Consider the following 21,954-nt stretch of genomic DNA (forward strand, 5'->3'; position numbering starts at 1 on the left):
TGATGACGTCTAGGGGGCGCGCCGGAAGCTGCCTGATACGGAGAGCAGCAGGATCTGGGGAGCGCTCTTCCCCAGGGTGCTGGCCAGGTCGCCCGGCGCAGGGGCCGCGGCGCGGGGCTCGCCCCGCCCCTCCCGCGCCGGGCGTGGCGGAGGCGCCCGGTCCTGTCTGAGGGCGATCTCGTGCCGCGGGTGTCCGCGGGTTGTGGTGTGGGCCGCGGAAGTGCGGGGAGCCTGTCCTGCTGTGGGAGCGATGGCCGCAGGGAAGCCCCAGCCCGTGCCGGGCTCTGGGGCGCCGCGCGAGCCGTGGCGGCTGCCTGCCGAAGGACGCTTCGCGCCTGGACGCTACCTGAGGTGAGCGCCGCGGCCCACGGGACTCGGGCGAGCGGCGCGACGGCTGTCGGCAGCAGCGGCGCTGAAAGTCTGCAGTCCTCGCCGTGCGTTTTGCGTGCGGAGGTACATGGGAGCGGGCGGCGGGAGCGGAACAGGCTTGCCGAGTGACACCTCAGAAAGAGCCTCGTGCACGTAGCTCAGAGCACCGGTTTCGGGGCCTCACAGCAGCTCTTGATTTCAGTATTAGATTCATGTATTGAATACAACAAATGCCTTAGAGCTCACCTATTTTTTATTCATAAAGAGCCTTTTAGAAATTGTTGTTTGTTTTAAAGAGAACACATGCCTGTTAGAACAGCATGTATATTCACTGGCATATGTGCTGAGGAAAGCTGGTAAGTGCTGTCAGCAGTAAAGGTTACTGTATGAACTCGTGACTTGGTAGGAGGAGCTGTTTCTGTGTGTCTGACACCAGCACCTTCTTGTGTTTTTATCAGTAATTGCATGCCATGTACAGCCTTTCATAGTGAAGACTGTACTTTTCTGTACTACTATGCATGTTAAGAGGTGTACTGTAAGATCTTCCTCTATGAAGGTAAAATGTCTGTATAGGAATAAACACGTTATTGACTCCCACTCAGATTCCTCAATTCTTTTGGTTTGGGAGCTTCTATGAATTAAATTCAGCCAGTTGTCTATTGAATGGAATTAGATCTTCCAGAGAAAATAAATAATTATGGCTTTTTAACTGTTTGCCTGACGTTTATCTTGTTAATCACTTGTCCAAGCTTATTGTAGGAACTTGAGATGCCACAGGATAGTATAAATGCATACAGATTGCATAGTTCAGGAGGTAGTATTTCAAACTTTCAATTTCACAGTTACTTTTTTTTCATTGGAAATAAACTGAGAAAATAGGGAAAAAAACCCAGAAATTAAAAAAAAAAAAAAAAAAAAAAGAAAAAAAGTGTTTTGGTCAAAGCACGCAAACATGTCAAAACTGATACTAGACCAGCACAATCTATAGTCTTTACATGAGCCAAATAGAAGGATGGCTAACATATCCTTCAACATAATTTTTCAGACATCTCTGTATCTTATTTAAAAAAACCTACAGTAACCTGCTTTGTGTTTAAAATAGTTCAGGACAAAGGTGTAAGTTCTGTCAGTAACTAGTTTATCACTCTGCTTAGATGCTTTGCTTTCTTCCCTTTATCAGTATAATCCATGAGTATTTGCTATAATAAGTTTAAAACTTTAACCCTTAATTTACTGGATTCAGAATTTAAAGTGTTACCCTAGGACAAGATGTTAACGTTCATAATGAAAGCCAACATTCGCTAGCTCCACACAATTCACTTTTAAGTCTGATGCAGGACAAATGATAGTTCAAAGTGCATGCAAATGCTTAGTTCTAACCTAATGAATATTTGAAAATGCATTTGGTCACTTCAGTCTATGTGTTAACGTGCCATTTGGAATACTGATGTACCAGTAATAAAGATGTGATGCTTACCTTGTTTTCTGAACGGAACTAATACAGTATTTTGATGTATCACAGGTAAATTTTTCCATAACCTTATGGAGAAAAAGGACTTTGAAGCATGGCTTGATAACATTTCTATTACATTTCTTTCTCTGACGGACTTGCAGAAAAATGAAACTCTGGATCACCTGATTAGCTTGAGTGGAGCAGTCCAGCTCAGGCACCTCTCCAATAATCTAGAGATTCTCCTCAAGAGGGACTTCCTCAAACTTCTTCCACTGGAACTTAGTTTTTATCTGTTAAAATGGCTTGATCCTCAGACCTTACTCACATGTTGCCTCGTCTCTAAACAGTGGAATAAGGTTATAAGTGCCTGTACAGAGGTGTGGCAGACTGCCTGTAAGAATTTGGGTTGGCAAATAGATGACTCTGTTCAGGATCCTCTGCATTGGAAGAAGGTTTACCTAAAGGCTATTTTAAGGATGAAGCAACTGAAGGACCATGAAGCCTTTGAGACATCCTCTCTAATTGGACACAGTGCCAGAGTATATGCACTTTACTATAAAGATGGACTTCTGTGTACAGGTAGGAAGGACAGAAAACTTGGAGTCTCACAATTCTTTGTTTTCTCCCTGCCCCTACTCCCATTATGATTAATGGCAATTTGTTTTTCCTTTACCAGACATACTATTTTCATAGTGCTAATGCAGTTTAAGATGATTCGAAATTACTTTTTTTTTTTTTTTTTCTGAAACATGTGGCACACTAATAAACTCATTAGTCATTTTAATAGGAAAACACAGAGACCGTTTTCTTTGTTAGTTAAAAGACCTGTAACAGTAGCTTTCATGCTTCAGGTTAGGAAGCCCATTTGAGAAGTACAGATAGGTTAGTTATCCTCTTAAGAGGATCTCTGCTGTCCTTCCAGATTTGGTGGACTCCTTTCCTACCTGAAACAAACTAAAGCTTGCAGTATAGTCAGTGGCTCTGCAAACCTCTGAGTGATGTATCATGTAAAACTTCCATGCATCTGTTTCAGTAGACAATCAGAGGCAGTGCTGGCATCTATGGAAGGTGCTAAAAGGATATAAGGAAACTGGAAGGCCAGACATCTAGTAGCTTAATTAAAACAAGAGGCTTTGCTGTAGTGCTGCGACTTAAAACTAGGGCTTATTCCCCATTTATGCAGCTTGAAATTACTATTCAAAGAGAAAAAGTTCAACAAAGAGAAACACAAAGCCCTGCACCGGAGGAGGAACAACTCCGTGGCACCAATATATGCTGGGGGCCACCCAGCTGGATAGCAGCTTGGCAGAAAAGGACCTGGAGACACCAACTTGAACATGAGCCACCAACATGCCCTTGCTGCAAAGAAGACTTAACAGTATCTTTGGCTGCTTTAGGAGGAGTGTTGCCAGTAGGTTGATGGAGGTGGTTCTTCCCCTCCACTCAGCACTGGTGTGGCCACATCTGGAGTGCTGTCTCCAGGTCTGGTCTCCTCGGTACAAGACACAGACATACTGGAGAGTCCAGTGAAGGGCCATGAAGACGATGAAGGAACTGGAGCATTTAATATGAAGAAACACTGAGAGAGCTGGGACTTCTTATCCTAAAGAAGAGAGAGCTCAGGGAGGATCTTATCTGTGTATATAAATACTTGAAGTGAGGGAGCAAAGAAGATGGAGCCAGGCTCTTTTCAGTGGTGCCCAGTGACAGGACGAGAGGCAGTGGACACTCACTGAAACACAGGTGGTTCCCTCTAAAACACTTTTTTACAGTGAGAGTGACTGAGCAGTGAGGCTGCCCAGGGAGACTGTGGAGTGTCCATCCTTGGACATATTCAAAAGCCATCTGGTCATGATCCTGGGCAACAGGCTCTAGGTGGCCCTGCGTGAGTAGGGGGTTTGGAAGAGTTGACCTCCAGTGCTCCCTTCCAACCATAAACATTCTGTGATTCTGTGGAAATACTGTATTTAAGACAAAGATGGAAGACGAGTATTGGTCCAGAAATGTTATTTACTATTTGCTTCCAATTACCTTGTTCTTTTATATTCTAGGATCAGATGACTTGTCTGCAAAACTGTGGGATGTAAGCACAGGTCAGTGCATATACGGCATCCAGACACACACTTGTGCTGCAGTGAAGTTTGATGAACAAAAGCTTGTAACGGGATCTTTTGATAACACAGTGGCCTGTTGGGAATGGAGCTCTGGAGCAAAGACACAACATTTTAGAGGACATACTGGTGCAGGTACATTGAACTTTTCAATTTGTAATTTCACCAGTCAAGTAACATACATCATCATCAAACAAATTATAATTTAAGTTAGATCTCTGTACTGTAGCTTTTTTTTTTTTCTTATGGCTCTGGCCCAGGTCACATTTGCAGGGGGTGGGAGAAGGAGCAGCCAGAGCAGATCTAGATGTATCTGCATTTGAATAATGCCAAAGCTTAGCCATGTAGTATTTTGCAGTTGTATGGAAATAATACTAAATGCCATGGTTATTCAGTACTTTCAAGACTACCAAAAAGGTGCAAAGCCTAGGTAGCAGCGAGCACATGGCAATGGTAGTTCTTTATATCCCCAGAATGGAGATGAGCAGAGCACGATAGGACCTGGGAATCTGTATTTGCATTTCCCTCATAATTAACTTCTCTGTCCTCTACTGCAAAATATCCTCAATTCAGCTGTAGGTCTGTTCCCCTGTGAGTAATAAGATATATCAAATGTACTAATCCTGCTGGAACTGACTTAATAGAACTCTTAAAATAGGAACTAGCTTAAGTTAGGCTTTGCGATAATCCAACCATAAAGGAACCACTGATGTACATGCTCTTAATTTGGACAAAAATCAGTAATTTTGCAATTTAAGTTTAGGAATCCAGAGCAACAATTCACATACACAGTTCAAGAACAGCAGTTAAAACTGTAGTAGCATATTAATTCAGAGGCTACTAAGTTCGCTGCTAGTAGTTAGTGTCTTACAGAAAAATGCATGCATAGAGAGTGGTATTCCTTATTTAGTACTTTCTTTGCTTGTAGTTTTTAGTGTGGATTACAATGATGACCTTGATATTCTGGTCAGTGGCTCTGCAGACTTCACTGTGAAAGTATGGGCCTTATCAACAGGAACGTGCCTGAATACCCTTACTGGACACACAGAATGGGTCACTAAGGTGGGAATACTGATTTTTAATTAATCTTGAAAAACACGTACTTGCACTAACTTTCTAATATGTGTTCTAGATTTCGATTTCCTAATGCTAACCCTACACCTAGATGCAGAATCTGAAGGACATCAGGAAATACTGCAAAATAACATTTCAGCAGAAAAAATACTTAAAGAAGATACCATTAAACCTTTCAGACCATTAAAGATATTTCTATTCCAAAGCAGCTGGAACAATATTAGGAATCAGTGTTTGATTTAAAGCCTGAATAAAACAATGGTTCTGAAAGAAAGCTACTTTAAAAATTATGTAGAAAAACTAATGATCTTGATGATAACCAAAATCTGAGCGTGAAAAGTGTTCTGAAGACAAGAAACAGTATTTTTCTTCTGAGTATTTCAGAACTTGAAAGGGGGGGGGGGCTGATTCTAGAAGTGAAGTACATGTGTTTGCTTATTAATACAGGTTGTCAGTTAAATGAAAAATGCAAATGAAAGTTTGGTTAACAGCATCAACATAAATCATTACATTCTTCAATTACAGGTAGTTTTGCAGAAGTGCAAAGTCAAATCTCTTATGCATAGTCCTGGGGATTATATTCTTCTAAGTGCAGATAAGTATGAAATCAAGGTATGTACCATGTATCATATACATATATCATTTCAGTACCCAGGAAAATAAAATGCTTGAGTGCTTTGCTGAAGTTTACAAATAATATAAGACTTTATTTTGTCCCATATTCCCTGTTTACTGCGTTCAAGACATGCAACTTTGGAAGCTAACTTTTCAAAGCTTTCCTTCATGTTTAGATTTAAATGATAGCTCTACATGAATGGTAAGGGAAAAAAGTAAGTCCTTTCAGTGCATGCCTAATGTGCTAACTTGACAGTGAAGCACTGAACTGCAACTGTTACTGTTGGGGACTTTTGGATTGGAGGGTGCTGTAAATAATTTGTGGCTATGCAAGTGCTTCATGACTGAAACACTGTTACATTTCTGTCCAAATGGATGGTTGATTTTTTTTTTTGCTGTTCTTTAAAGCAGCCATTTTCACTGGGATTTTTTACAACACACGCTACAACAATACTGTAAGACAAGTCACTTAGTTTCTACCTAAAGGATAAATATTTCTGAAAAAACATGCACACATTTACCTGATGCTTAAAGAGAGACTGTGACTCTTACTCCATTTGTGTAATGGTTTAATGGTTTATAATGTGAATGTTTTATGGTTGTAAACTGTGTTTTAATTGTAGATTTGGCCTATTGGAAGGGAAATAAACTGCAAGTGCTTAAAAACACTGTCAGTTTCTGAAGATCGCAGCATCTCCCTACAGCCCAGACTGCACTTTGATGGTAAATACATAGTGTGCAGCTCAGCACTAGGATTATACCAGTGGGACTTTGCCAGCTATGATATTCTCAGGTAAATCTTTCAGTTTAAGTCTTAAGTCTTTAAATAATTAAGAAGCAGAACATATTAGTTTTAATAACTTCCTTTAGATATAGGCAAAAAGAATCTTTATAAAAATTCTGTAAACATCTTACTTTAGACATATTGCCAGGTTTAATTCTAATTTATCATCTATTAATACAAATCATTTGATTGCTGTTTTGTTTTCTCGCCACGGGCTAGTCCTCTTTCTTATTTTCATTCCATAAGCTGAATGGTTTCAATATAGATTTAAATCAGACTGCAGTGCTGTAGTTGTGAATGTGAAACTATAGTGACTAGAAGTTAATGTTGCCACGGAAACTGCTCTACAGAGAACCGGGCAACCATTTCTGGGGGTCCTTTGACAGGACAAGAAATTTAAAAGACTCTTTTTCCTTATACCACTACTGATTTCTCACGCTCAATAACACTGCAGAATGACAGTGAAATCTATCAGACTTCAGTAAGGCATCAAACAGAATGGTATTCTGTTTCCATAACAAGAACGAGTCCGTATCTGTTAGAAATGGTGGCATCAATGATTGTAACTTCTTAAATAAAAAACTGCGTTTTAGAACTGTTAGCAGACACTTCATTGAAATGGCCCCAATACTTATAGAGTATCTACCATAGGAAGATTACTCTAAAAGAAGTGATTCTTACCAGTAAGAATAGCCGAGTAATTTCACCTTAGTTTACCCTCCCGTTTTTCAAGAGAAAGATTTCTCTTACTACTGAGAACAGATTTTTCATCTCCATACATTTTTATGCCTCAGTTCTGTGCTTTATGTAATGCTATGATGAAATGCTCAGTCAGTTGTGGAAAACTTACTCTCTTCAATTTCTGTTCCAAGTTTTATTTATTAAGGCAAAAATATCCTAAAAGTGTAGGGGAACTGACAAATACTTCTATTTCTCCCTAAGATGAAAATGTGTAACTTCTGCTAAGCATCAGTAAAACAGCATTCTGTTAAGGACCAATCTTGAATGATTTATCTTCTTATCACAAGAAAGCATTTCTGTGTTTTATTTCCAGCTTTTAAGAGTGGTGGAAAGAATAATAAGAGGTTCTACCTCTAAACTTAAAGATATTGAGGCATGAAATCCCTATGGAAACTTCCTGTAAAACACAAGTACATCTGTTCTTTCATGTGTATCTGGAAACAAGAATTTTTTCTTCCTTGTGCTGTGCAGAATCCCTTTCAAACTCTAACCTTTACTTATGTTCAGAAGGGTCTGTCCTGAATGCACAAAGCTAGAACTGAGACCACGCACCTGACTGCAGCTAAGTCTTCAGTTGCTTAATTTGAAAAATTTGTATCCAGTTCTTTCTAAATCCTTTCAGAATTCTGAGTTTAAACGCTTATTTTCTATAGACACATAAGAGTTTGTTTTTGTAATGCTGGTTGATGACTATATCGTGACAGAGTTTCTAACAATGTTGTTTTGTCTTCTAGGGTTATCAAACCTCCTGACTTCTCAAATGTGTCCTTGCTGGGCTTTGGAGAGATATTTGCTTTACTGTTTGATAACAGATACTTGTATATAATGGACTTGAGGACAGAAAAACTGATAAGCCGCTGGCCTCTCCCAGAGTATAGAAAGTCAAAGAGAGGTTCAAGCTTTTTGGCTGGTGATATGTCTTGGTTAAATGGACTAAATGGCCAAAATGATATGGGCTTGGTTTTTGCCACCAGTATGCCAGACCATAGTATCCATCTGGTGTTATGGAAAGAACATGGCTGAAAAGCTCACATATGCAGAATCTTCAGGAATATATGGACTATCAGCAGCGTGTCCATAAAATAAGACTTTGCATGAACCAAAGTTGCACATCTAATGGTATCATCATGCAATGCACAATCATTTACTTTTATTTGGGCATTCGGGAATGGGTTGTTTCGGACATAATGCAATACAGCATGCTAACAGTATTCACCACAAAAATTTGTCTGTACTCATGTTTAAGCATACCTATTTGGTCTCTGAAGCATAGCTTGTAACATTTAAACCATTCAAATCCACCATCAAGTCTGAAAAGAATTAGTGCTTGACCTGACTTCTGACTTATTTTTTTGTTGTTGAAACAGAAGGTGAAGCTATTATTTTAGAACCACAGGCTTTTGTACATGTAACAGCAAATAGTCGTTACAGTGCATGGCTGCTTAACTCAAATGAGAAGATAGCAAACCATTTCTCCATTATCGTTCTCTTAAAAATATTTTTTCCTTATGATAGCTTTAAATACTTAGCCTTTGAAATAGAAGAATCAAATGAGTCCCAAATGAGGATCAGATGCTAACAACCATAGTTTAAGTATGGGAACGTGTCAATATGAACCCTCCTCAGCAAAAATGAGTCGACTTTTCATCAATCTGATACAGCCTGACAGTGCAATTAATCTCAGAGAACCTCTGACAGTATTCATTGTATTTGCTGATGGTAACTGAGGATGGCTTGATCAGTATTTTATAGTCCGTATTTCCTATTGTTTGTGTGAGAATATGACTTAGTTCATAGGTAGGTAGAAATACAATGAATGGGAAGATGATATTCAGTTCTCTACAGCAAGAGTCACTCTTACATTAAATGATGTCTAGCAGCCATTCACTTTCCAAAAGTTGCAGTTAATATAAATGTGCACTTAAAGTAGTTGCTACATCTAGATTTGGAAAGCAGGGGCAAATAACACTGAGAACGTCACATCTCTGGGGAGAAAAAAAAAAAAATCAAATGTCTGAAGAAAAGCCTATGAGTAGAAAAAGGTCTTTTGTTGTGACCATCATAGGAGACCTGATGTACATGAGTTAATTACTGAGTAACAAGTACCTATCCACATACTTTTGTGGTATTTGACATGTACGTAAAAGCTGTATCTAATGACATCACATGCTTTAGAAATGCTTTAGGTTGGTTTCCCCTCCTCCCTTACAATAAAATCTCCCCTTAATGGCTTTTTTTTTTTTTTACACAACTTGAAAACAGGAGTTTTCATGAAGATTGGCTCATGTCCTTGAAAAGATAAAACTGACTAGCATTACTATTGTTAGTATGTTGGCTTTTTAATTCCCACTATCCAAGGAGACCTAATTTCATACTTTGTACTGAACAAAGGCCAAGGTTCCCAGATGTATGCAGTATGAATTACACCAAAGGAAGGGGAGTTTTCATATACAAGAATCAGTATTTGAGTGATGTGGTAGGAATTGCATTAAGTCACAGTGGAGCAGTACCTCTTGAATACAAGGCTAGAATTTAAGTACTGTTTTCCACCTTTAGTCACACAAACTTACTTTGAAAATGTTTGTAGTCAAGGATTTTATCAATTGGATGCCAAATTCACAGCTTCTGATGCAAACTGGGGCACAAATGATGATCTCCTGGAGGTTTTGTTGTCTCACTCAAAAGTAAAGAAAACTTATATGAACCTGAAAGCTTTCCGTAACCTGTCTTGAAACCCAGTTCACATCATTCTTAATGTGGGAGTAACTATACTGCATATGATGTGTGCATTAACTCTTAGCTTACTCTAAAGAAGCCATGTGATGATGGGCCACCTAGAAAACATTGCATTAGCTTTAAAAGATTACTTCACAGCAGGAATTTAGACAGGAACATGCCAAAAATGTCCTTGTACCCAAATCAATGAACTATGGAGTGAATACCTGGACTGCTAGATGAGTGGAAAATGGGCTGGCCTGCCAAGCTCAGAGACTGGTCATCAGTGATACAAAATCTAACTGGTAACCAGTTAACAGAAGTATTCTTCATGGGCTAGAATTGGTTAACTACTTTATTAGTGGTCTTTATTATGCAGAGTCCACTCTCAGCAAGCTTTCAACAATACTAATTTGGACAGGAAGGGGAAACAGCCAATATGCATGAGAATAGGGAATGCTATTTTGAGGGTCCTCAACAAACCACACAGGTGGGCTGACAGAAACCTCATGAAGTTTAACGAAAGCAAATGCACCATCCTGCACCTGAGACAATCACCCCACACAGCAGGCAGGTTGGAGGCAACTAGATGGAGAGCAGCTTTATAGGACCTGGGAATGCTGTTGCACAGCAAATTTAACACAATTCAGCAACAGCCCTTGTGACAAAGGCAGCCAACTGTATACTGAGCTGCACTAACAGGTACATAGCTAGGACTTCAAGGGAAGGGATTCTTCACCTCTGTTCTTCACTCAAGGCCTCATCTGAGTCCAGTGTTGAGTTTCCCAATACAAAACAGACTGGAGCAAGTCCTGTGAGAGGACACAGAGAAGGACAGAGAAGTAGAGCACAAGATGTCTGAGAAACAGAGCATTCAAGAGAGAATGGTAGGGGAAGGGAAGGTGGCAGTGGGCATAGGGTAGGGAGCTACTGCTACTGTCTCCAGCTACTTAAGAAGGAATAGAGAAGTCAAAGTCAGACTCCTCTCAGCATTGTGCAGCAGGACAAGGGCAAATGGTCACAAATTTTAAACTACCCACTGTGAGCGTAGTTTAAAACTGGAACAGGTTGCCCAGAGAACCAGTGTGCCCAGCTTACCTAGACAAAGTCCTGAGCAAACCATGCTACCTTACTCTGCTTTGACCAGACAGTTGAACTTCCAGATGCACCTTTTAAACTACATGAGTCTAAAATTCTAAAGGGACCTCTTGCCAAGCAAGATAATACCACTCCAGCAGGCACCTTTGATGTTAATACAGCTACAAGAGTTTCTTGATACAGACTCTGAGAGATGCTGCTGCCCCTGTGAAGCAAATACTATGGTTTGTTAAAAGCTGTGAAGTGGTAGTTGGAAAGGAATTCTGCCACAAGTATTTCACAAGTTTCAGAAAACTTTAAAGAAATTAAGAACTCTGAATTCTCCTTTCCTGCATTGTCCGAGAGCATGCAAGCAGAAAAGCACGATGAGAAGCATCCAACACACACTACACTGTTCTACCCTTTTAGTTTTATAATTGATATTTTAGCCTGTTACATAGCAGCTGATGATTATTACAAACACAATTAGCAGTTATTTACAGACTGTCTCTTGAAGACTTCCAAGTAAAAGTTCCAACTGGACATTTCCTAGCTAATGATACTAATCCACTAATGACAGAGCTCTTTAAGGACATAGGTATGTGCCACCACAAAACAGATGAAGGAATGAAAACATGACACTGGTGTAGAAATTTAAATAAGCATACCTGCTCTCACACACAGATACACCTCTCTCAAACACCAAAGTGTCAGACTAACACTGCCCTCACATGTCCCTTCACAGGAAGGTTCAAACATATTGCCACGTCAGTACAATGCACATAGCTTTGGGGGTTTAGCAAACAGAAAAAATAAAACTGAAACTGTGAAACAGCAAATGTTTCTTGTTTGCTTTGCTTTCCATCTGACCCTTCAGCAGAAGTTAATAACTACTTGGCACTATTTTTAGATAGAGGTTGGAAAAGATGCAGCTTCTGTACCCTTACAGGTGTACATAAAGAAACAGCATAATTCAACTTACGCATCACATAAAGGACTAAAATCAATCTGATGTCTAATTTTCACAAATTAAAACAATATTTTATGAGGGTTCAAGGTCCTAGGAAAAAAAAAAAATAATAAAAAAATATGTATCCGAAGTAGTTGTTCAACCATCCATCTTTCCACCTGTAAATAGCATTCTTTTCATTTCACAATAGACTTTTTCTTCAATATCAATCTGTATCCCTTGCCTCTGTTTTAAAGCTTTCCAACATGCCTCAGCACTTGCCACTTAAGTAATTCAGAACAGCTGTGGGTAACAAAAGAGATATCACACTTCTTAACCTTAAATGTCTCAAAATTCCAGTTGAATAGTCATTTGGATCAGCAAAACTCTAACAGCTGTGTTTAGTGTTACAATACATCACCACTTTACAAAGGGTTCAACTTTTTTACGATTGAAACTGGTAGATTTTGCTCAATAATTTTTACAATGTGTTTGCTTACCTTTCACTCAACTTGGTACATACAAATTTTGTACCCAGTGACACATAAACTGCAAGATTTAAGCAACATTACCTTTAATACTAATGACTGTAGTTGTATTTTTGTGCATAGGTTGAAAAGAGTGTATAGCCTTTTGCTTTATTTGAATCACTTAAAAAAAAAAAAAATCATTATTTCTCAATTGGAAACAGATTAATGTTACATCTTCCAGAAGTAGTAATACCATCTGCACTGATCCTTGGTATCATTAAATGGCTTACGGCTCTGCTACAAATTCCCATTTGCCTTAAGAAGAAATACCTCTAACAGGTGACAGTTTCGGTGTTAAAGCTGGTGCGTTTTCACATCCTGCTGCTGTGATTATAATGAGCTACAGTGTTAATGCCAATGCAGATCTTCATCTGGAAGGTGCTGGCCCCAGCCATCTTTTAATAGGCATCTCTAAGCATAGATGTATTTTTTTTAACCATCAAGTACTTCAGAGATACAAATAACCAGAAATCAGTAATTCTTTCCTCAGGAGGTTTACAGGTTCATTGTACTAGCTAAAACATATCTGCAGATGAATAAAGGAAAACAGAGAAAGCTAGAAATCGGTACATTAACTAATTTCTGCATAGCCACCTCCTAGGCCTTGAAGAACACCCCTTCATAGTCACAAGTATGTAAAAGACCTATCTTCTCACTGTGCCTCAGCTCTCACATCTGACAAAGTTGCAGTAGAGACTTTACCTGAGGAACCCAATTCTTAACCACTACTCGATCACAGTGGTTTCTTACAAGGTTCCTTCATACAGTTTACAAATCACGTGGATTTCTCATTGTACATTACCTAAAAAGGCTGTTCTCCGAAATCTCTGTAAGATGTAAACTTCATGCGGCAGTGATTTCAATATGACCTCTAAATTACATCCTCTGCCTCCCCACGATATGGGTGGCTCTCCACTTTCCCACCTTACAACCAAGGTTTCACTTTTGAGCTTACAGGACAGTTTGATACAGCGCCTTGTTAACGTTCATGATTAATGATGAATTATATCTCCACAGTGTTGTATCCCTGATGAGGGACTCCCTGGGAAGGTTTCCCTGAAGGGGTACCCGACAGTGATAAATGAGGGCAACATCCATGGGAACATTCACACTGTTCCCATAAGCACGAAGGACAGAGTGGACTGAAGTCTGAATCACCTTTCGTGGATCAATTATCATCTTCCTGGGATTGATTACATCTTTCCTGTCAGGCTCTCTGTGAACATGCTGTAATATGTTAACACCCGGCACAGTGTTCCAGGATGAAATGTTGAACACTTGAGTAGATACGGTTTCTGGGAAAATATGGTTCTCAAAGAGGAAAATGCCAGTCCCCGGGTTTTGCTCCTGAAGGCTGCTCATCATTGCTTTCCAGTCTGGGTGCTTAAGGGGAAGAATTATTTCATCAGCATCATTAAGAACCACAAACTTGCTCCTCTGCATGTTACGGTATATACAGTCATTTAGAGCTGTGATTTGTCCATAGTAGCCAATGTGTGTTCCGTCTTGCATGAAGTGCCACTTAGAAGAAACCTTGAGGTGTGAGTTTATTGGCCAGGGAATTACTTCTACAGTTCCTTCTTCCATATAAAACTTCAAGACTTTCTCCATCAGCTGGCTGCAGTTGTTCTTATAGATCACCACTTTCTGTACCCCAAGAATCTTGTACATTTCCACACTCTGTATAAATTGCAAGACATTGTTGTAATTTCCAAACATGGCAGAGATGCATACAGTGAAGTCAACAGAAAAAGTCTCAGCCTTGCGGTTTTTAATTTCAAACCTTGGCAGCTGGTCAATATTTCCATGTGGAGACTGATGAATTGATACATGTGTTGGATCACAGTTTTCAGGTTCCAAACAAACTATATCTGCTGCACCATAAGGGAACCCAAATCTGTCTGAGTGAACATCAATTTTTGCTTTTGATACGTATATCTTTCCGTCAGGCTGACAGCAGAACCAACAGTAGAGTTGCTTTACATCTTCATGGTGAACAATACCAATCACACGAGTGACTTTGCTTTCTCTGTCATCAAAATATGGGGATATAATAAAAGTTCTGTTATCTTTTAACGGTGTTATTGTGCTATTGGTAATTTTCCCTCTACATCTGCTACGTTCTTGAATTATTTTTGGCAGGTGAGAAAGCCTTTGTAACCTAAGGTAAGAAAGCGTGACCATTGAAGTTAGAGCAATGACGCACACAGCAGCAGCAAAGTAAGATTTTTTCCCACCACACAACATTTTGAATGTATCTAAATGCTGATGGAAATGTCTTTGTTCTTGCACTTTATGCTGCTGCATCTGCAGAAGAGAAAATATGTAGTATGAGATAATATCGACTCATTGACTCAAGAATGTCAGCAACAAGATGGGGGCAAATCTCTATCACTGTGCACTACCTTAATCAGAGACCCAGATACTGTGCTTTTATGAAAAAACAATCACAGAACACACCTTTAAAGGGATGGACAATGCTGTATGTGGCACTGAATGTCTCTATATGTCAGATGTATGGAACAGTTTCTGTACATGGAAGGTTCTGCGAGAGAATATTCATTCCATTATTCATTATTTTCTATAATCTGAATTTTAGAACATCCAATTATGTAATTAGGCAGTAATTTTTAAAGCAAAACAAAAACTTTTTTTTTTTCCCTTACACAATGTATATGTAAATTATACATGAAAAAAACCTCTACCAGTCTTCTCACGGACAAGTTAGGGGCAGATACATAAATTACAGATATACAGAAATAATCAAGTTTGGGGGTTGTACATGATGATCCAGATACAATCTCTGATGTATAAATTCCCTAAACTGGAGCTCACCACAGATGAGACAATACATACAGAGGAAGGTCAATTTATACATTACAGCAGAAGACGAGTGAAACCTATGCAAATACAAATCTTCCCAGTTTATCAGCTCTACCCTACTTAGCACTGTACAAGGCAGGGCTTGCAGAGAAGGTCGCCTCATATTATGCTTGCTAGAGATCTGGGCCTCTTCACATTGCATCAATGCTGGCTCAGCTCCTGGCATGGTTTGGGGGTCAGGTCTTAAACTCTTGTCGCTGCAGGAACAGATAGGCATTCCTGAGTACTTGGAGAGCCAGCCTTCAGCAGCACTCACGGGCCAGCAAATGTTAATGCCTGACAGGGAGCTCATGGCACTCTCAAGCAGCAATTCCTACAAGTGGAACTCAGATTAAAGTTTCCTCTACAAATTCATCTTTAGGCATCCAGATAAGATCCATAAACAGTAAGGTGACGGCAAGTCTCCGTAAAGGCCTGCTTTTACCACAGAGATTCTTGGAAGAAGAGTGCCCCAAATTAATCAAATTCATGTTAGATGAGAAAACTGGACTTTTAGAAGGGAGTATCCCTGACTGCCAGCAAGAAGTGTGGGGTAAAATGCAATCATGAAATAAACTGATTCTATGGCACAAGATGAAGAAAATGTTTCCAGTAGACATGTCATTGATGCATAAAGCCAGCTGCTGAGAAAAAAAAAAAAAAAAAATCATACCATTAAAAGATCCAGATTTCTAGGTAGATATTTTATCGCTGAAACAGGTAGCAATGCCATAGGTATAGCAGATATTGGATGATTCACGCATTTCTTGTCCTTTCATTTACTTCTAAAGATTTTTTTAACAAAATCACTTGCCTAATTACTTAGTAATCTAAGTATCCTCTGAGAGTATGCCCATGCTAAATATCTAACACTATTTTTTCAAAAGTATATTACTCATTCTATTCTAAAATATTAAGCAAACTTAATATTTCATACTCTTTTTTTTTTCAGATTTCACACATTGTGTAAAGCTATTTTGAGAGTATCTTGATATTGTTTTGTGATGGAACAGAAAACTAGCATTTTCAAAGAAAAGTAAGAAAGAAACAAACTAAATAGAACCTAAATCGATAGTTTTGATCCAGATATACTCCACAGCTTCCTAACTTTGGCAGTGTTTAAATTCACTGGCAACTTCACTGCTTGGCTTGAAACATTCCTCTAGGGTCTGGTTTTCCACTTAATACAGTATTCTCCAATCAGCAAGATCTAGCTTCTGAATACAGCCATCTAGTTTCTGAATCTCAACTGATTTGAGGCAAAAAATAATTGCCCATGCCTTCAGAATAATTTTAAATATGTTCACTATTGCTTTTTCCTGAAAAAGGAAAGTAAGAAGAACTATGATCACAACATACCCCTTAAAATGCCCCATTTGCCATGGCTGATAGGATTTACAGCAGCCTTTCCTAGCTACCAAGAAATGGCAGTCATAGGATACCAGAAATCTCATTACATCACACAAGGCACAAAGCCGAACAGCAGCAGCAGACTGCCCTGACCCTTCTGTCTCTACAATTTAAAGCAAATACATGGTAAGAGCCTGATACTGTCATACAACTTTCTGCTGAAGATCTGTCACTGAGAACAACTCAAATTTTCTAAATCTTTTTATTAAACGTTCTAAAGTCAGACAAAGTTTCCTCCGAGCATTCCTATTCCCAGATTGTTATGTATCTTAGCATTCTTACAACATAGAGTAAGTCACATTTAACATTTTTTCCTCTGTCTTATCTATTTATGACATAAAATACAGTTCAGTCTTATAAATAGTTTTTACTAAACAAATATCAGAACATGTCAACATTAAATGCTACAGTTAATTTATTATCTGTTAGTTCTTCTGCTTTTGCTAGCTATTAATAATGAACAATAAAAAAAAAAATCTTTTCAACTGTGTTTTGAACAGTGAACGTGAGAAAGGAAAAAGTACCTTTTAAAGCAGGTAAGTTGAGTGAAGTTCTGTTCAGTCCTTCATTTATCTTTTGCTAAGGTATAATCTATAAATTGTTTATTCTAACCAGATAAAACCAAATATTTTTAATATAAATTGCAAGAGTGGTTCAATACAAAACAATAAAGAGGAAAGAAAATGCTGGTATAACACCTAAGACACTTGCTGACACATTCTATTGCAGATGGTTGGTATTCTTTAATGTCAGTAACAGCAGCCACACCTACCGGAAAAACAAGTTTTCCCTCTCTTGAGCAAAGCACACAGTTGCCTCCCAAGAACTTAATTTAAATTACAAACTTGAGTGTGCAGTTGTTGAAGCAAATTAAACCTAGGTGCTCAGGTGATTTTTTTTTTAAGGCTACTTAAGCTTCCTTCTGGAAATTAATCCTGCATGTTGATATATCCACAGTTTGCACACATACTTAAGGAGAACTAGAAAAATATAGTATATATCTGTATTTCTTGGGCAATCGTTTTTTTTTGGTAACACTATAGGCCTAACTAATTAGGTAAATACAGATACAGACAAGGAACTGTGAAAGAGATCTGAAACAACAGCAGGTTCCGGAAGTGGAAGAAAAGAGCGAAATACAGAACTCAAGACACACCAGAACATAGAATCTTAAAGAAAATAAATAAGTAATTATTTGAGGAGTGAAATTCATGGTTTTCCCAACACAACTCATGAATTTTGCTCCTCGGAAATCAACATCACAGATATGCAGTTGTAAAATATATAAAGTCAGATTAATTAGGAACATTACATTTATACTTCCTCACTATAGAGAGTACTTGGCAAATTTTAACTTCAAAAATATGCTTCCAGCATACTTAGAAGAGTTTATTTTATAACAAGAACAATTATACATTCCAGTTTTGTGTCTTTAATTTCCAATTACTATTCAAATAGAACATGATACAAATTATGCAGATTTGCTTTAGTACTAAATTTAGCTAATGGCATCAACAGCTACTTTGCACCAGTTGGCTCTTTTTCAGTATTCCCCTTAACAGTAAATAGCCTTTCTTCCTCCCTATTGCACATATGGACTGCAGTCATATCACCTCCTAGTCTTCATATTTGCTACTTTTTCATTAACTAAGACATGTTGTTCTAATACCATCTCGTAAGAAACACTCTTCCTTGATCAGCTGCTGCTGTGCAGTTGGCTCATTTTCAATTAATTTCTATCACAGGAGATCATGATTTTCTGTTTCTTGTCCATTTGTACGTGACAGTGATAAGTCCTCATCCTTGCTGGAAATTCTCTTAACATATGCTAGGATTGTATTTTTTGCAGATGCATTACACCGCACATATGCATCTGAGCTTGTCCTCACTGGAAGATTAACACATCTATATAGTCTTTCAGCCAAGTGCTGTTACACAGTTCTGCTGCAGAATTCTGTTTTCTTCTGCAGCAAGGTCATAATAAAATGCTCTTATCCTAGTTGGAATCATAGAATCATTGAATGGTTTAGGTTGGACAGGACCTTTAAAGATCATCTAGTTCCAACCTTGCTGCTGCGGACAGGGACACCTTTCACTAGATCCGGTTGCTCAACTTAATCATACTTCACCTTATTTAGAAGGACTATGACAAAATAAAATCTACTCCAAAACCTTATATGTGACCAAGAATGCATCTACAAACTTGCGTATGCTTAAATCATCTTTCTCTTCCTAAACCACGGAACTGCTCATGCTTTCTTTTGCCACATTGTACTACTATGCTCACAACACATTTATTAAACACCCTTTATAAGGTCGTCAGTAGCTTGCCTGTCTTCTTAGGCTTTTGAAATGGAAATTACTTGGTATCATCTTCTAACTGGAATGTTGTTTTTACCTTTACTGTACAACTTCTATTTTCAGATCTTCTTTTCTGTCATCTTTCTTTAACCCTCCACAATTAGCACTGTCCTTACTAAAAGGTGGAACAAAATGCTAATTTAGTTCAAGAGCCATTCCTAGGTCATTCTTAATCTCCCTCACATTTTCTCTGCACTGTGGCCTTCCTTTGTAAGTTGTTTTCTTTGCCTTGAGACAGCTAAAGACCTTTTATGCTGCTCATTTCAGTATCGTCACAATGTCTGTATTGAGTTTAATTTTTGATAACTCTCAGTTTATTACTTTATATCCCAATCTAGGGGGAGGATAGGGGGCAAGTGACAAGAGGCGACTGTAAAGTTTCAGTCACTAATATGGAATATTGTATTCAGTAGTATAGGAGCAATAAACAGTCTAATCCTTCATTTACCCAGGGTCTAACTAAAAAGGTACCACTAAGAAATAGCCTTATTATTTTTGGAGAAAGTTATTCTCTATCATCTGCTTTATGGTTTTCGCTAAAAGTAACTACAGAAACCACTGGTGCTTAAATAAAAATTCCAAAGACTAACATTGAACATCTTCATCTAGATTGTCTTTTGCTAATCTTTTGATAGCTTATCTTTTTCAGAAAGACTCTGTGAAACATCAGTGTCCTTTCTCTCTTATAGGAGCCAAAGTCAGAAGCACATTGTTGAAGAATTAAACTGAGGGCAGTATTATTCCATTATTCGTAAAATATTGCTCTACAAAACTAAGCTTGCCATTTCTATTCTAAATACAAAGAAGGTAAGCCAGACCAATATAAAGTGTTGCTATATACTTAACTTCAGTCATTTGAACTGACAAACCACGTTTCCCTGTACAGTCATAAACTTCCCCATTACAATCTGCTGTGCATCCCTAGGCCAAGTTTCTCCTATTGTAAACAATTAGACTCTGCGTCCTTTGAAAATAAATAGATCAGGCAAAATAAAAATTGCGCGACGACATTTAAAAGACTGTTATTTCAACTTTTTGTCTTTCACACTGTACTTGTTTTAGCTGGGACTGAGTTAGTTTTCTTCATAGCAGCTGGTGGGTTGCTGAGTTATGGGTTTGTAACCAAAAGTGTTTAAAACACACTGATGTTTTAGCTACCATTGAACAGTGCTTACACAGCATGAAGGCCATTTCTGTTCCTCATGCTGCTCTGCCCACCCCATCCCAGGAGTAGAGTGGCACAAGAAGTTTTCAGGGGACACAGCTTGGACCGTTGAAGCAAACTGACCAAAGGCCTATTCCATACCATATGACACCATGCTCAGCAATAAAAGCTCAGGGAAGGAGGAAGAAAGGGTAGACATGCAGCATTATGACACCCATCTTCTGAAGTCACCGTCACGTGTTGAAGCCCTGCTTTCCTGTACACGGCTTAAAAACCTGCGTGTCTATGGGAAATGGTGAATAAATTCCTTATTTCGCTTTGCTTGCACACATAACTTTACATCTTAAATTGTCTTCATCACAACCCGTATATTTTCTCAGTTTTGCCTTCCAGCTTCTCTTCCCCATCCCACTGCTGGGGCAGGGGGGAGTGAGTGAGCGGCTGTGTAGTGCTTTGCCTACCAGGGTTAACCCACAGCACATGCTGAAACCACTCTTTCAAGGAGTTATGCATTTTTTTTAAATCTAAAATTAAACTCCAGTCCTGGAATGTGTTCAGATGGAAACTTCAAAAAATTGGGATGCACAATTAATATATACCTTTAACTTACCGTTAAGTGGCTCGCACCAGTACTCAAAAACAATGCTACAGCTGACCACCATCTTATTTCCTATTTCTTGAACGGAAACAAAGTCCCGAGCCCGTCGAGCCTCTTCTGCAAGTGATGCTAGTTACAGGACGCTGAGCAGGAGCCGCAGTCCGACGCCCTGCCCGGTCCCAGCAGTCTGACTAGACAAACATGCCGACAGCAGCGCGCCTGCCTCCCTGCTTCCCTCGGTCCTCCGCCCCGTCGCTTCGCCTCTCCCGGCGCGGGGGGAGCTTCTGCCGCCGGAGCCCCGCGCAGGCAGGCTGATAACGCTGCTAACGCTGCCGCCGGAGCCCTCGCGCGACCTCCCCGGCCCCTTCCGCGGCAGGGAAGCCAGCAGCCGCCAGACCGCCTCCGAGCCGGCTACTGCGGGCCCCCTGCCGCTGCGGCCCAGGGAGAGGCGGGGACGCCCGACCCCTTCACCTGCCGCCCAGAAAGGCTGCGGCAGCTGCGGGCGGGAGCGCCAGGAGACCCTGCGGGCCCCCGCCCACGCCGTGCCTCCGGAAGAGCGCCCACCCGCCGCCGAACCGGGTGGAGTCGTTCGCACACACCCACGCTCCGCGCGCGCGGGGCCGGAGCGTCGGCGCACTGGGCCGTTCGGGCGCTGCCCCGTGCGGCTCCGGTGCGGGTGGCCCGCGAGGGCCAGCAGGCAGTGGCTCCGCCAGAGCGCGGCCCCAGGAGGCCGTCCGGCAAGCCGCGGGCAGCGGGCTGGCGTCGGCGGGAAGCCCGCGGCGGCCCGTGCTCCCCGGCACCGGCCGCTCTCCCGGGGCGCGCGGCCGCGGCCCGCCCCTCCCTGCCGCGCCGCCCGCGCCTCTGGCCGCTCCCACCGCTCCCGCAGCCGTCGCAGGTTCCCCGGGCCGCTCGTCGGGGCCGCCCCGCGCAAGGCCGCGAGGTGGGGCGACACAGCGGCCGGTCCCGGGACGCTGCTGCGGGCGCGGCGCGGCGCGGGCTCGCCGGCCCGCCCCGGGGGGCCCGCGGAGCCGTCTGGGGAGCAGGGCCTGACCCGGACCCCGGCGGCGCCGGGAGCGCCGTTCACCCCGGTCCGGGTGCCGTGCCTGCCACACACCCCGTCCCTGGAACGGACAGCACAGC

General features: G+C 40.6%; 2 protein-coding genes across 8 annotated transcripts; one reads left to right on the plus strand and one right to left on the minus strand.

The window, feature by feature from the left end:
• The first annotated feature begins 20 nt into the window (after positions 1–20).
• On the plus strand, positions 21–9,378 carry FBXW2 (F-box and WD repeat domain containing 2). 5 transcript variants are annotated; one of them, XM_009964513.3, is made up of 7 exons: positions 21–453; positions 1,892–2,401; positions 3,874–4,068; positions 4,862–4,995; positions 5,533–5,619; positions 6,246–6,415; positions 7,882–9,378. In XM_009964513.3, exons 2-7 carry the CDS (start codon positions 1,912–1,914, stop codon positions 8,168–8,170), a joined length of 1,365 nt encoding a protein of 454 aa, XP_009962815.1. In that variant the 5' UTR covers positions 21–453; positions 1,892–1,911; the 3' UTR covers positions 8,171–9,378. The 5 variants fall into 5 exon arrangements, with proteins under 5 accessions (XP_009962815.1, XP_032838995.1, XP_042642715.1 ...); XM_032983104.2 differs by having other exon boundaries at positions 21–434; XM_042786781.1 differs by having other exon boundaries at positions 21–351.
• LOC116959169 lies at positions 8,267–21,678 on the minus strand. Of its 3 annotated transcripts, none has more exons than XM_032983116.2 (2): positions 20,827–21,678; positions 8,267–14,725 (listed from the first exon to the last, which is right to left on the minus strand). In XM_032983116.2, the coding sequence occupies exon 2, from the start codon at positions 14,723–14,725 to the stop codon at positions 13,370–13,372; it is 1,356 nt and encodes a 451-aa protein (XP_032839007.2). In that variant the 5' UTR covers positions 20,827–21,678; the 3' UTR covers positions 8,267–13,369. The 3 variants fall into 3 exon arrangements, with proteins under 3 accessions (XP_032839007.2, XP_032839016.2, XP_042642719.1); XM_032983125.2 differs by lacking the exon at positions 20,827–21,678 and adding an exon at positions 17,215–17,353; XM_042786785.1 differs by lacking the exon at positions 20,827–21,678 and adding an exon at positions 14,879–15,300.
• Between the last annotated feature and the right edge of the window lie 276 nt (positions 21,679–21,954).

Source organism: Tyto alba, unplaced genomic scaffold (assembly GCF_018691265.1).
Source record: "Tyto alba isolate M040663 unplaced genomic scaffold, T.alba_DEE_v4.0 Super-Scaffold_11, whole genome shotgun sequence".
Classification (NCBI taxonomy): Eukaryota; Metazoa; Chordata; class Aves; order Strigiformes; family Tytonidae; genus Tyto; species Tyto alba.

Coding starts and splice junctions, on each gene's coding strand:
- LOC116959169 (XM_032983116.2), bottom strand. CDS start 14,725: ATGCAGCAGCATAAAGTGCAAGAACAAAGACATTTCCATCAGCATTTA.
- FBXW2 (XM_009964513.3), top strand. CDS start 1,912: ATGGAGAAAAAGGACTTTGAAGCATGGCTTGATAACATTTCTATTACA. Junction 4,996..5,532: donor ACACAGAATGGGTCACTAAG/GTGGGAATACTG, acceptor CTTCAATTACAG/GTAGTTTTGCAGAAGTGCAA. Junction 5,620..6,245: donor CAGATAAGTATGAAATCAAG/GTATGTACCATG, acceptor TTTTAATTGTAG/ATTTGGCCTATTGGAAGGGA.